Consider the following 13739-nt stretch of genomic DNA (forward strand, 5'->3'; position numbering starts at 1 on the left):
CCCCACCCCGCCAAAAAAAAAAAACACACACACACAAACAAAAAAAACAAAACAAAACAACCCCTGTTCGTTTTGGAATATAGTCAGCTTACCTTTTATGTATTGACCCTCTGTTTTCTTTACGTTTAAAACCTGTGCAGATACTTGGAGAGTATGCTATCTCGGCAGGGAGTTCACACCACAACAGAGCTTGCTCAAACCATGTCATCCATTGAGCTTTTGGTAACTCTTGATGACCTGTGCATAGCCATATGTCATTACTATATCTATGTTACATAGTAATGAAAGTGGGTTGAATCCTATGATTCGGTTGACACACCCTACCTACCTTTCTAGCTATGTCCACAAGTCTGGTTCTGTGTACATAGTTAATCACTAGTCTTTCATACTAACTAAAATTGGTTGAATCCTATTATTTAGTTGACACACTTACCTAACATTGCTTGCTTTGTCCATAAGTTTGGTTCTGTATACGCATTTTTTTCACATGGAACTTCATGATTTTGAGCAGAATATTTTGGTTCTATGGTATTTTCTTATTTGGACCTCTTCATTGACTTAAATGCACCTATATATCCCATGTTCTCTGAAGCAACCTTTACAAGCATTGTATCCACATTTTTGCTTATGCTACAGCTGGCAAAACTAAAAATTCCAACTGCTAAGGATATGAGGCATATTGATCGAAAATTAAAGAGCTGCTGGGATCCTAGCTCAAAAGATGAGTACGTACTTTTAGTCCCTTCAATTTTTCTTCTTCTTTACCATACGAGTTTCCTTAATGTGTTGCGTATACGTTTGGCTTTGTTTCTATCAACAGAAGCAAGAAACGAGAGAAGAAATCAAAGCACAAGTCGAAAAGGACAGCTGCTGAGATGCAAGGCGAACCAGCATAAGCACATGCCATCTTATATATTAACTGAAAAATTTTAGGTATGTTTGCGCATATTACAACAATATGTTATTTTAAAAGGAAAATACCACTTTTGAATTTTTTGTTAACCTACAATGTGCAAAGTTAATACCCAAATGTCAAGTTTAAGAAGTCAATTTCCATTTCATCCGTCTTATTTGGGACTAGCAGTGGAGTATAATTATCATTTATCGAACTATAACAACTTTATATATTCTGTTGTAAGATTTCCTGGCTGATAATCTGACATCTAGTCTTCGATCCTTATAAAAGAAACTTGTAATGGTTTGGCTAATTACAACAACAGCAAAGCTTTTATTCCAATTTTGGGATTTGCTACGCATATCATATTCTTCCATTCAGCTCTGTTAAGCTCTATCATCTCCACTAAGTAACCACTTCATGGCCGTTTTAATTGCTTCCAATCAAGTTCTTCTTTATCTATTTTTAGTACTATTTCTATTAATTATAAATCTCTTTTTCAAATTGGTGTTTTTAGTGGGCTTCTTCGCGAGGGTTTTGGTTAATGTTGCTACTTCTTTTGTGTGTTTTGCATGTGGAGTTCATGAAATTAAAATACTTCCACGTAATTTTTACTTTTAACGTCACACCATTCTAAACTCCTCGTCAAGTCTTTATGACCCTGTCCAGATTTTTCTGCATTATCCTAAATTCTGAGTTTCCATCTCCGACTCCGAGCCTAAATATTTCCTCATAACAAACTTTTGCCTCTGTTATTATTATATTGGATTAATTACATCCCAGTTCCCTTAGGTCTGGTGTTATTATGCAGGTAACCCAGGAGTTTGTGAATCTAGCCGAGTAAATACTGAGATTACCAATGTTGCTACATGGGTGACCCTAGAGCCCAGATGAAAAATAACTCTCAGGGTTACCCGTGTTATTACAGCCGCGTTATTACAATCAGTAATGTCAATGTTATCCTTGTAGATACACAAACTCCAGGGTCAAGTGTGTTAGTGACATCATACCACAAGGTACTGGATTTTAATTAATCCTATATATTTATTTCTATTCTTTGATGCTTTCTGTTTCTGCTTTTAGATAAACAAACCCTCCCTCTGAGCAACTTCATGGTGGAGGAAATGGGGGTAGAGTATGGAAGAGTGAGAGGCAGGAGCTAGTGCCAGTGTGGGTGCAGCGACGGTTCGACAAGTTCTGCCGGAAAGAAATCATCTAGCGTTCGACTGTGAAGAGGGCAACAGTTTTCTGCAATATGCATGAATCTTCTAATTGAAATTTCTTGCATGGAATTTTTTTTTTCCGTTACATAATTTTATTCTTGAGTAGTTAAGAGGGGATTGATATCTTGTTTTAGCTGTTCTTTATTTAGTCTGTTGACACTTTGAGAGATGAATCTCGTCACTACTATGTTGAAATATCAGTTGTTGCCACTACTTCATATCGTTTGTTATATCATTCGGTAACTTTTCCAGGTATAAGCCCCTCGGATGTTGATAATCTTTGCAATTAGTTTGGATGAGACTGTCAAATTTAAAAGGTAAATTAATTTCATCTGAAAGGCAGTATTTTATATATTCTTAAATAAAACTAGGATCTTATTATCTTATATATCCACCGCCAACAAGTTCAGTGTATTTTGGCAGGAGTCAGCTGTAACCGCAACCTAACTCACATTGCCCAAAATAATCATAGATTGGTTGGTCCGTTGGTGGGAATATGTACCAGGGCATAGGAGAGATTCATTAAGGAGATGCATGTGATCGCATGGTGTTACGTTATTTTTGTCCCATTTGTCACGGCACTCGCTAACAGCTCTAATAAGCTAATATTAGTTACACCAGTTCTCCCCTTAAAGTAGAAAGATCTTACATAATTACTTTTTAAAAATATCGTACTATTTCTTAACTCCAAACAATCATTGCCTGCTAATTTAAGCCTCATTTGACTAAATGACTTGTAGCATGCAGGATTTATTTAAGCCTCATTTGACTAAACGACTTGTAGCATATACTATATATAATATATAATATATAGTATATAAAGATTAATGGGTATCCTTGTCATAGGAGGGGATTTCCTCGACGTCTATGTGGCACAATCCCCACCATCCTTATAAAGTAGGAGAGAGTGTGTGAGTTGGTGGGGATTGTGCCTATATAGACGACAATTAGGGAAATATCCTCCTATGACAAGGATACTCATTAATCATATATATATATATATATATATATATATATATATATATATATATATATATATATATATATATATATATAAGAAAATGGGTATGCTTGGTAGCCAAGCAAATTTTGTGCTTAGCTAGTGATGTGTCACATCCTCATCCCACTCACTACCCATATGAATGTGGTCGCATGATTGAATGAGTGGACGGGGGATGTGAGCACCTCACTACCAAGCATAACTTTTTTGTGCTTGGTACCAAGCATACCCATATTGCGCCTCTCTCTCTCTCTCTCTCTCTCTCTATATATATATATATATATATATATATATATATATATATATATATATATATATATATGTATATATATATATATATATATATGTATAGTATATATAATATATATATGTATATATATATATATATAATATATGTATATATATATATATATATATATATATATATATAGATATATTATATATATATATATATATATATATATATATATATATATATATATATATATATATATATATATAGTATATATAATCAGGTATAAGAATAAAATTTTAAAATTGACTATTCCTAAAATTTAGTTGTCAAAATTAACGCGATTAAGATTTATTTATCAGGAAATCACCTATTCTAAGTCACATTAGCACCAATTTGAAAAGTTAGTCGATTTTGCGAAGAGGTGAATACTTTTTTTTGGATAATCCAGGCCAAAATCGAACCCAGACTGTGGGAACCATGATTTCCAATAGTATGAGTCACGCACCGGTAGGTGCGAAGAGGTGATATTTTAAGTACCGCGGGATTTAGAATCCTGAAGATTAAGAAGTATAATTATTACTAACAGAGATTGTTCCTCTTGCGAATTCACCGATAGAAGGAGGTTTACCCTGTGAGAAACCCTCTATCAATCCTATGCATTCACCCACATTAGCTGTGATCCACCTCAATTTTATAAGTACTACTCCTATCATAACCGCCCCACATACCAGTGGCTGGTTCTAACCTATTCTAAGTCACATTAGCTGCTAATTTGAAAAGTTGGTCGATTTGCGCGAAGAGGTGAATATTTTTTTTAGATAATCCAGGCCAAAATCGTACCCAAGACCGTGCGGAACCATGATTCCAACAGTATGAGTCACGCACGATAGGTGACAAGAGGTGATATTTTAAGTACCTAGGATTAGAATCCCGAAGATTAAGAAGTATAATTATAACTAAGCAGAGATTGTTCCTCTTGCGAAATTCATCATTTGATGGCAGGGTTTACATGCGAGCCCCCTCTGTCAAATCCTATGCGTTCACCCACATTAGCTGTGATCCACCCTCAGTTTTATAAGTACTACTACTATGCATAACCGCGCCGCATACCGAGTGGGCGCGTTCTGAACATCGATTGTGAATAAACGGGGGGGGGGGGGGGGGGGGGGGGGTTAAGGTGGTAACAATTTTGATAATTTGTCCCCTCAATTAATAGCTCAGAACCACCTGTCGCATGCAGATGGTTCTGGTAAGATGTGCAGTCCAATTTTATCCACACACGCATGACTCCATTCTCAATAAACAAACTCACTCTGTTCACACCTAGTCTGGGCTTCTTGTGATTATTAACTATTTAAGCTTAGCGGACGCTTTTGACATTTGATGTGAAAAACCCGGGGGTGTGCAAACTGATAATTTGACCCCTCAATTAATCCCTTAGAATCACTCACCACATGTAGGTGGTTCTGATAAGATGTGCGGTCCAATTTTATCCACTCGTGCAGGGCCCCATTCTCAATAAAAGACTCATTGTGTGATTATTAAATAGTTAAGCCCGCAAAAATCTCAATACTGCAAATTAAATTTTTTTTAAAACCGACCAATTATTTACTAGTAATGCTGACATGGCAACTTTTCAGTCAAATTTGATAAATAAATTTTAATTGTGTCTATTTCTATGATTAAAAATTATTTATCAAAATTGACTAAAATTTATTTAAAAGTAGCCTGTTACAAAAAATTGTCCCTACAATTTCACCCCCTCCTCGAACGTTTAATGGTACTACGTAAGTATATGTCACGTCTTGTTGCCTGGTTGATCGGTTCAACCAATAAGTCGTCTTAAATTTATTAAGTGCAACCCGACTGACTTAGACTACGTTAATTATCCATCATAATTTATTAACCCAAAGTTGAGTTACACAAAATGTTGAAGCTCCGAAGTTTTAACCCTTTGTACAACTCAACTTTTGGTTAAGATTTTTTGCTAACAACTAGAGAAGAAGAATTCATGTGACTTTGGATTTATTTTAAGCGGGTATTATGTTTAGACATATTAAAAATGGTTGATAAACATTACAGAGGGGGTAAAATGGTCATTTTATCTCCAAAATTTTTGTTAACAATTAGAGAAGAACTCATGTAAGTTTAGATTTATTTTGCGCGGATATTTGGTTTAAACCTATCAAAAAATGATTGGAGAAAATTATAGAGGTGGTAAATCATCATTTTACCTCCATAATTTTTTGCTAAAAATTGGAGAAGAGGAACTCAGAAAAGTTTAGATTTATTTTAAGCAAGTGTTAGGTTTAAACCTATCACAAAATTGTTGGGAAACAATATAGAGGGGGTAAAATGATCATTTTTCCTTTAACTATTAGATTTGATGGAATATTCCCCCAAAATCTAACGTGATTTAACCTGAATGACCATTTTGCAAGACCTTACTGGATTTGAGGGGCTAATGTGCAATTTCAAAGATTTGAGGGACTAGTATGAAATTATTGAAGATTAAGGGACCAATATGCAATAATTGAATGCGTGAGGGATTAAGATGCAATTTCTAAGATTTGAGGGGCTCAAGTGTAATTATTTAAGGGACTAATATGATAATATCTTAAAAAAACCAGAAAAAAACACCCTATTTATAATACGGTAATTGTACTTTCACTGATGATACTTTATCATATCATACTCTCTTTAAAAGCACAAGTTCGAGAAAATCTTTTGGTAGACAAATATATCCTTAAAATTCAAATTAATCCATTAAGTAAGAGTAAGTTGATAAATTAATGAATTCTTATTGGATATACATAGTATGAAGATAATGATATAGTTTAAATTGAAATGTAAACCTAAATGAATTTATTAAATGTCAAATTTGAGTTCGGGAAAATTTTTTGGTAGACAAAAATACCCTTAAAATTCAAATTAATCCATTAAGTAAGAGTAAGTTGATAAATTGATGAATTCTTATTGGATATACATAGTATGTAGATAATGATATAGTTTAAATTGAAATATAAACCTAAATAAATTTATTAAATGTCAAATTTACAAATGTATACAAGATAAATGATGTATATGCAAAAACCAAACAAATTAGTGAGACAAATAATGTTCGCTGCAGAGGTCGAACCCCGGAGCAACGCAGACCTACAAATGTACATAATGTGGACGGAGTATTTGCAAAATCCACCAAACAAATTAAAGAGACAATCGTTTTAAAAATTATAAAAAAATTAAAATAAACGGCTGCGATATGAGGACACAACGTGGCGATCTCTCAACAACTAAAATTCAAGTAGTTCACGACACTACATAATTAGTTTTAAAGTTTAATTATATTATTATTATTTAAATAGAACTCTATTTACAATTGTTATCATCTCACATGCAACATCACATACCAATGTTTATAAGTCGAAACTATAATAATTTCCATAGCACTTTCATATCCTTCTACAAGTATTTGTCTTTGTTATTTTCTTCTTATTATATTAAATTAGATTATTTTAAAGCAATTAATTATATTATATATTTGATCTTTTTTCACATCAAGAAATATCAACAATTTTTACATCACTTTCGTCTATTTTCTTCTTATTAGATTAGCTTAAATTATTTTAAAGCAAGTAATTATATTATATGTTTGATCTTTTTTTTAGATTAGAAATTGCAATAATTTTCATAGCATTTTTATCTCCTTCAACATATATGTGTTTTTGTTATTTTCTTCTTATTAGATTAGATTATATTAGATTTTTTAAAAATTATGAATTATGAAATTGCAATAATTTTCACATTATTTTCATATATTTTCTCCGTATTAGATTAGATTAGATTATTTTAAAACAATTACTTATATTGTAATTTTTTTAGATCACATAGTTTAATTATACTATTATTATTTAAATCAAAGAGAATCTCACACATATCTTAAATCTCAATGCCAATTGTAATATTTACACATGGGTATTGGTTAAAATAAATTTCATGTATGGGCTTAACTTATATAATTCTACTTTAACCGGATTAGATAATTTAATATATATCCACAGGACCACAGATATCTTAAAAATGAACGAAGAAAACCACACAAACAAAAATCATATTAATTACCCACACGCACCCAGTATTTTCAAAACCACCATTCTCCATCTCCATCTATTATCACTAGTAGAAAAACGAGCAATCTAGACGGAAATTTCCGTCTAGATTGCTCAATTTCCCATCTAGGTTGGTACACCTAGACGGAATTCCGTCTAGTTTGCTCGGTTTAATCTGTTTCCGTCTAGGTTAGGGTAAACTAGACGGAATTCCATCTAGGTTGACCAACCTAGACGGATATCAAGCTAGATGGAAGTAAGAAATCCGTCTAGGTTGCTATCTAGACGGAATTCCGTCTAGGTTGCTACAGTAGCAACTTAGACGAAATCCGTCTAGGTTGCTATCTAGACGGAATTCCGTCTAGGTTGCTACAGTAGCAACTTAGACGGAATTCCGTCTAGAGTAGCAATCTAGACGGATTGCTACAGTGCAACCTAGACGGAATTCCGTCTAGGTTGCTTTGCTACAGTAGTTTTTTTTTTTTTTTTGCAAAATCTACATTACACGTTATATAATATCACATGTACACAATATAGCACAACACCAAATCATGTTCATATCCAACACAATCGATCTAATTATATTTCAATATCAAATATAGTTATATTCAAATAATACATTCACCAAAATACTAGAAAGGTGCATAAATTTTTTACATAGATTGATTATAAAGAATACAATTGTTTACATAACTTAATGAACTTTGCATAATTTATAGAATCCAATTGCATTTACTCCTCCAAGTTGTTGAAGCATCATGTTTCTTCCTCCTTAATCCTACATTATACAAAATTCAACATCAATTAGTCCATGCCATGAAATACACTTAGAAAGCATTAACTTTGCAGAAGAACTAATAGGGAAATCAAAATATTGGTTACCGAAGGATAAACCAAACAGACTGTTCCAATAAGATTTTCCTCTTGAAAAAAGTCCATTTTCGTTAAACCATCTCCTCCCTGAAGGAAGCTCACTTCCAATAAGATTTTCCTCTTGAAAAAAGTCCATTTTCGTTAAACCATCTCCTCCCTGAAGGAAGCTCACTTGCAGAAGTGAGAGAAATGGGAGTATACTCTGATCAGTAAAACCCCTAATCATCCTTTCACTAGAAACAAGCTCTGGCAAAATTAGCATGAAACAACTTCAAAAAGAAAATCTAAGGCAACTTCAGCTAGACATATATATTGAGATGATAGAAACTGAACAAATATGCAAATACTTCTAACCTAGAGAAGAAAGATTATCATATTTGACTCGCAAGAAGTGTCTTAACTCTGAAATGTAGCTTGAGAAGCAGGACAACCAAAAGTCGTTTAGCTACCTTCAAGTAAATTAAATCAAAGACGGACAAGTAAATAAAGAATGTTTAACTTACCTAGCTGAAGTGCAAATCTCTGTGAGTTTGTTCGACTTAGAGAGGACCTGAGACAGAAATTACAAAGAGAAAAGAAATCGACAAATTAAATGGTACACCATACATAACTACAATAAGTTAACAAGGAAAGGCTAAGACCTGCATAATGAAAGAATCAGATATATCCACAAACTAAACAGTAAACCATGCATAACAAATTACCTCAAATAATAGCCGAACCCTTGACTGGATATAATTCCAGTGTCTTCAATCATTGATTCCAGTAATCAACATAGCCTTTGAAGAAATCGACATGCAGAATCTACCGGTGTGTTTCACCATCCAAAACTCCTACAATCATCATCACCCAGATTAAGATTCATCATAAAAGAGCAGAAAGGAATACAAAATCCAGTTTAATAATGATACGACAAGCCTAAACCTACCCCCAAACCTTCAAAAAAGTACTAAAAAATTGGAGAAATAAGAGCAGAGAGGCTAAATGAACAGTGTCAGTCTCCTTCAGAGAAAATATCACAGCATTAAAGTAAAAAAAAATTAAAACGCAATTTGGGTCGCTTCCTTCTCCTTCATTAACGGGCTCCAGCTTCACCGCAAACAAAGAAATATCATATAATACTTAAACCCAATAAGAAAACTTAACATAAAACAGCATAGCAAAACAAAATTGTTATAAGAGAAACATGACAACCTCTCACTGTCATACACAGGTGTGATGGCATCAAGTTCAGATAAGTAAAATGTCTTTGTAATAACAAAAATATCTTCAAAGTACAATTCTCAATCCAACACAAACCAAGAGATGAATGGTACAGAGAATTTGAAGATGTTTAGCTTGTGATGCACATGGACTAGATATTACACATCTCAAACAATACGTACAAAAGGAACTCAACCTGATCCCCTATGTGATATGTCCTTAACATATATATATATATATACTTGATCATCCCTAATTATGGTTTCCCGTGATGTAGAAATTGCATTGTAGCATAGTGAAAAATTAAGACAGAAGATGTCAACTTCTTATGATTTTCCCCAAGTGTTAAGACTCCTGAAAAGCTCCATCATATAACTTAGAGGTATGCAAATGATCCATAGACACAGGAAGATTGGTAATCATGTATAACTAGGCCTAAAGCCTCCAACTTTTGAAAGAATAGGATTAAGTTAGTAACTAATACTGTTCTAATTGCAGAAATAGATTGGCAAAAGCTGGTTAATCATATCAAGATCTTAAGATAGCAATATTAATACAAAAACTGTAACAAAAATAAGGTACAATGAGAGATGATAACTTGTTGGATGAGAATATGAAAAAGGTAAATAACGGAGTTTACCACGGAACTCTCTTTTATGACCAGCGGCTCTCAAGTTATTTGCTAACGAATTTAGCCTTGTAATCTCTGAACTATCAAACAGCTGCTCAAAAAGTTGAAGTCCTTCAAACATAGTCATATGCTGTAAATCAAGAGGGAATGAAATCATAACTCCATGAAAATACCAGAAGTGTTTACACAGGGTACTCCATGTATATCATTGATTTCAGCTGTAAATCAAGATACATGTTTTGATTTAAAATACTTGTCATACAGTTTTTGGACACATCGACATTCAAGCATAAGAAACTAAAAAGATTATCGAAAATGTAGGTATCAGTGAAGCTAAAGTCTATCTCTGGTTTGAGCTATCAGTTAAAGTGATTATGCCTCCTTTATGTCACCATCATCCAAACCAAAGGAAGTTTAGAAGTTAAGTAGAAAAATTTTATACTTACATGGAAAAGGAATGAGTACACAACTGCAGATGAGGATTCAACATTGACATTCTATCATAAGAACTGTACGCAAAAAATTATTGTTCAAGGATCCAAGCTTTTTACCTTTTTTACTGAAAAAATTTCAGTTATCTCCAACCATAGAATTTTACCTCGCGTACATGGGTTAGAGCAAGTTTCCACAACCGGAGACTCCGGCCTACTGCAATCAATTGAAATTTTTGTGTCCTTTACGCTGCTATTTGTCTCCGAACTGAGAAGATCACTACCCCCTGAAGAAGTTGAAATAATGTACAAATTAGTGGTCATATCTCCCCTATTAGTTAGTTTAGATGTAACATATCCAAAATAGGCATTAACAAGTACAAAATTTTAACTACCTACCAGGGACAGAACTGACCATGGTTCTATAGCCCTAATTTTCTATACAGAAATTGCATTATTTGGATCCCAAGTCTCCATAGCTTTTACAATTTGACATTATACAGTAAAGAAGCATTTGTTGCCAAACATATCCAGTTAATGATAATTGCATTCTTAGTGACCTAATCACCCAGTAATCCATACAAACTGTAGAATAATTCTATTCTAAACCTCATGAAAATTAAATAACCGCAGATTGAAAGAAGCAAAACCCTAATTCTTGAAATTGGGGGGAAAGGGAAGAAAGAGTATCGTAATGGGGATGTCGTCGTCGTAGAGGATGATGGCGGCGTACGAGTACGCAAGTTCTCCAGCGGTCGACATCTCTTTGCGGGGAGGTGGTGCTCGGGGGCGAGGCTATAGGCGACGGAGGCGACGAGGGCGGGGATGCGGGTGGAGCGGGCGGTGGAGGAGAGGTGGACGAGGCCGGAGGCGGGCGAGAATATAACGATGCCGCCGCCGTGGAAGTAGAGGAGGACGGGGTGCTTGGGGCTAGGGTTAGGGTTTGGGAGGTAGAGGCGGGGGGGGGGGTGCGGGGGGGGTTGAGGGCTTGGTGAGGATGGAGATGAGAGAGGGCGGCGCTGGCAGTGGAGGTGGAGGGGGGGATGAGAGGATCTCGGCGCCGTTTTGAGGAGCAGGCGGCGTGGAGACGAGAGAGAGAGATTTGGGGAAAGAGAGGGGGTGGGGTTTAGATCGAGAGGGGAAGAAAAAAAGGCGCCGAAATGAAAATATAGGCGGGGAAATGAAAAAAGAGGGGGGAGGCTCCGTAATTTTTTTAGACAATCTAGACGGAATTTCCGTCTAGGTTGTATCAACCTAGACGGAAATTCCGTCTAGATTGAAGTGTTAATTTAAAAAAAATAAAAACCGTCTAGTTTGTCAAACTAGACAGAAATTTCCGTCTAAATTGATTCAAACTAGACGGAACAAACTAGACGGAATTTGTTCCGTCTAGATTGCCTCAAACTAGACGGAAAAAAATTCCGTCTAGTTTGTTCCGTCTAGTTTGTTCAATTTTCTACAAGTGTATATATCCACATGCCAAATTAAGCTGCTGGAATTTTCCCTCACCAACTACACCATTGATCAACCCTATTTTTTTCTTTGTACTTAAATTGTATAACATTCATTGTGATGAAAACTCACATGGGTCCTTTGCCTACCTTGAACGTCAATAATGTACTAAACCTTATAGTTAGTTAATAATGAGATCATATAATTATAAAAAAAAATAAGTAAAGATTAATAATTCTTAAGAATGTACTATGTTACCCTATCTTCCCTTACAAACTTGTTAGTTGTTTATTCCTGGTCCGAAGATATTTTCAAAATTAGTCATCTATTTCATAAAAAATTTAAAAATATTTAAATAAAATTTATGAAAAATATAACAAATCATGTTTATAGATTTTAGGGAAAAATGCTTCCAGCCCCCAAATTCGTAACAAGTATGCTTCCCCCTCCCAAGACTTTTTCAACGCTCTAAAAAACCCCAAATTCGTAATAACTATGCTCTGAGCCCCCAAAACACAAAGCCCAAGAATTTTACACAGGTAAAGACTATAATACCCATTCTCTCTCTCTAATATTATATTCGTAATAACCATATAATCCCTCCTCTCTCCCTCCTCCTTCCCCCACCATTTTTGCCCTAGCCCCCTCCGTCCCTTCTGCAACCCTCGTGGCGGCCGAAGCTCCTTTCCGGTCTCACGCCTCGACCCCTCGCCTCCGCTCGCTGAGATCCTCCGTGTCCACCGCCGATCCCAGCGCGGCCTCCGCTCGACCCCTCGCCTCTGTTCCCAACCCAATCCCTCCTCCCCCAGACGCCACATCAAACCCCCCTCTCCATCCCTCAGGTCCATCATCCCCCACCATCTATAGTGCTGTCGTTCTTGGAAATTATTGTACTTTATGTCTTTTCATACAACTTGTGCGTGTGTGTTAAATACTTCATTCATCTTTTTCTGCAGGGAAATTTACCGTGGTTGTTAAGGTTATACGCGTTGCTTGTTAAGGTTACGTGTTGGTTGTTAAGGTTATACGCGTTGCTTGTTAAGGTTATACGCGTTGCTTGTTAAGGTTATATGTGTTGGTTGTTAAGGTTTCGGGTTGCTTGTTAATGTATACGGGTTGCTTGTTAAGTTACGCGTTGGTTGTTAAGATTAACCGTAACCTTAACAAGTAATCCGTAACATTAACAACCAACGTGTAACCTTAACAAGCAACCCAAAACCTTAACAACCAACGCGTATAACTTTAACAACCAACGCGTGACCATAACAACCAACGTATAACCTTAACAAGCAACCTGTAACCTTAACAACCAACACGTAAATCGTTTGGCTTTTGAAAATTCGTAACATTAACAACCAACGCGTAACCTTAACAAGCAACCCGAAACCTTAACAACCAACGCGTATAACTTTAACAACCAACACGTAACCTTAACAACCAACGTGTAACCTTAACAAGCAACCCAAAACCTTAACAACCAACGCGTATAACTTTAACAACCAACACGTAACCTTAACAACCAACGTGTAACCTTAACAAGCAACCTGTAACTTTAACAACCAACACATAAATCGTTTGGCTTTTGAAAATTTCATTAAAATTAAAAGTGAAATATTATTACAAAATCTAGCTCACTCCCACTACCTAAAACAAATGTATGCATCATCGTCTTCTTCCTCTACCCTGT

The 13739-nt window shown here is 35.2% G+C and overlaps 1 protein-coding gene across 1 annotated transcript in view; it reads left to right on the forward strand.

The window, feature by feature from the left end:
• The window catches only part of LOC109827778 (cyclin-H1-1-like), a 26138-nt gene extending 23769 nt beyond the window's left edge, over nt 1-2369 (forward strand). The window contains 4 exon segments of the mRNA XM_020394794.1: nt 141-222; nt 637-725; nt 821-933; nt 1979-2369. Coding sequence (XP_020250383.1) covers nt 141-222; nt 637-725; nt 821-896 — 247 coding nt within the window. The 3' untranslated portion in view covers nt 897-933; nt 1979-2369.
• The last annotated feature ends 11370 nt before the right edge of the window (nt 2370-13739 follow it).

This window comes from Asparagus officinalis, unplaced genomic scaffold (assembly GCF_001876935.1).
Source record: "Asparagus officinalis unplaced genomic scaffold, Aspof.V1 AsparagusV1_Un432, whole genome shotgun sequence".
Classification (NCBI taxonomy): Eukaryota; Viridiplantae; Streptophyta; class Magnoliopsida; order Asparagales; family Asparagaceae; genus Asparagus; species Asparagus officinalis.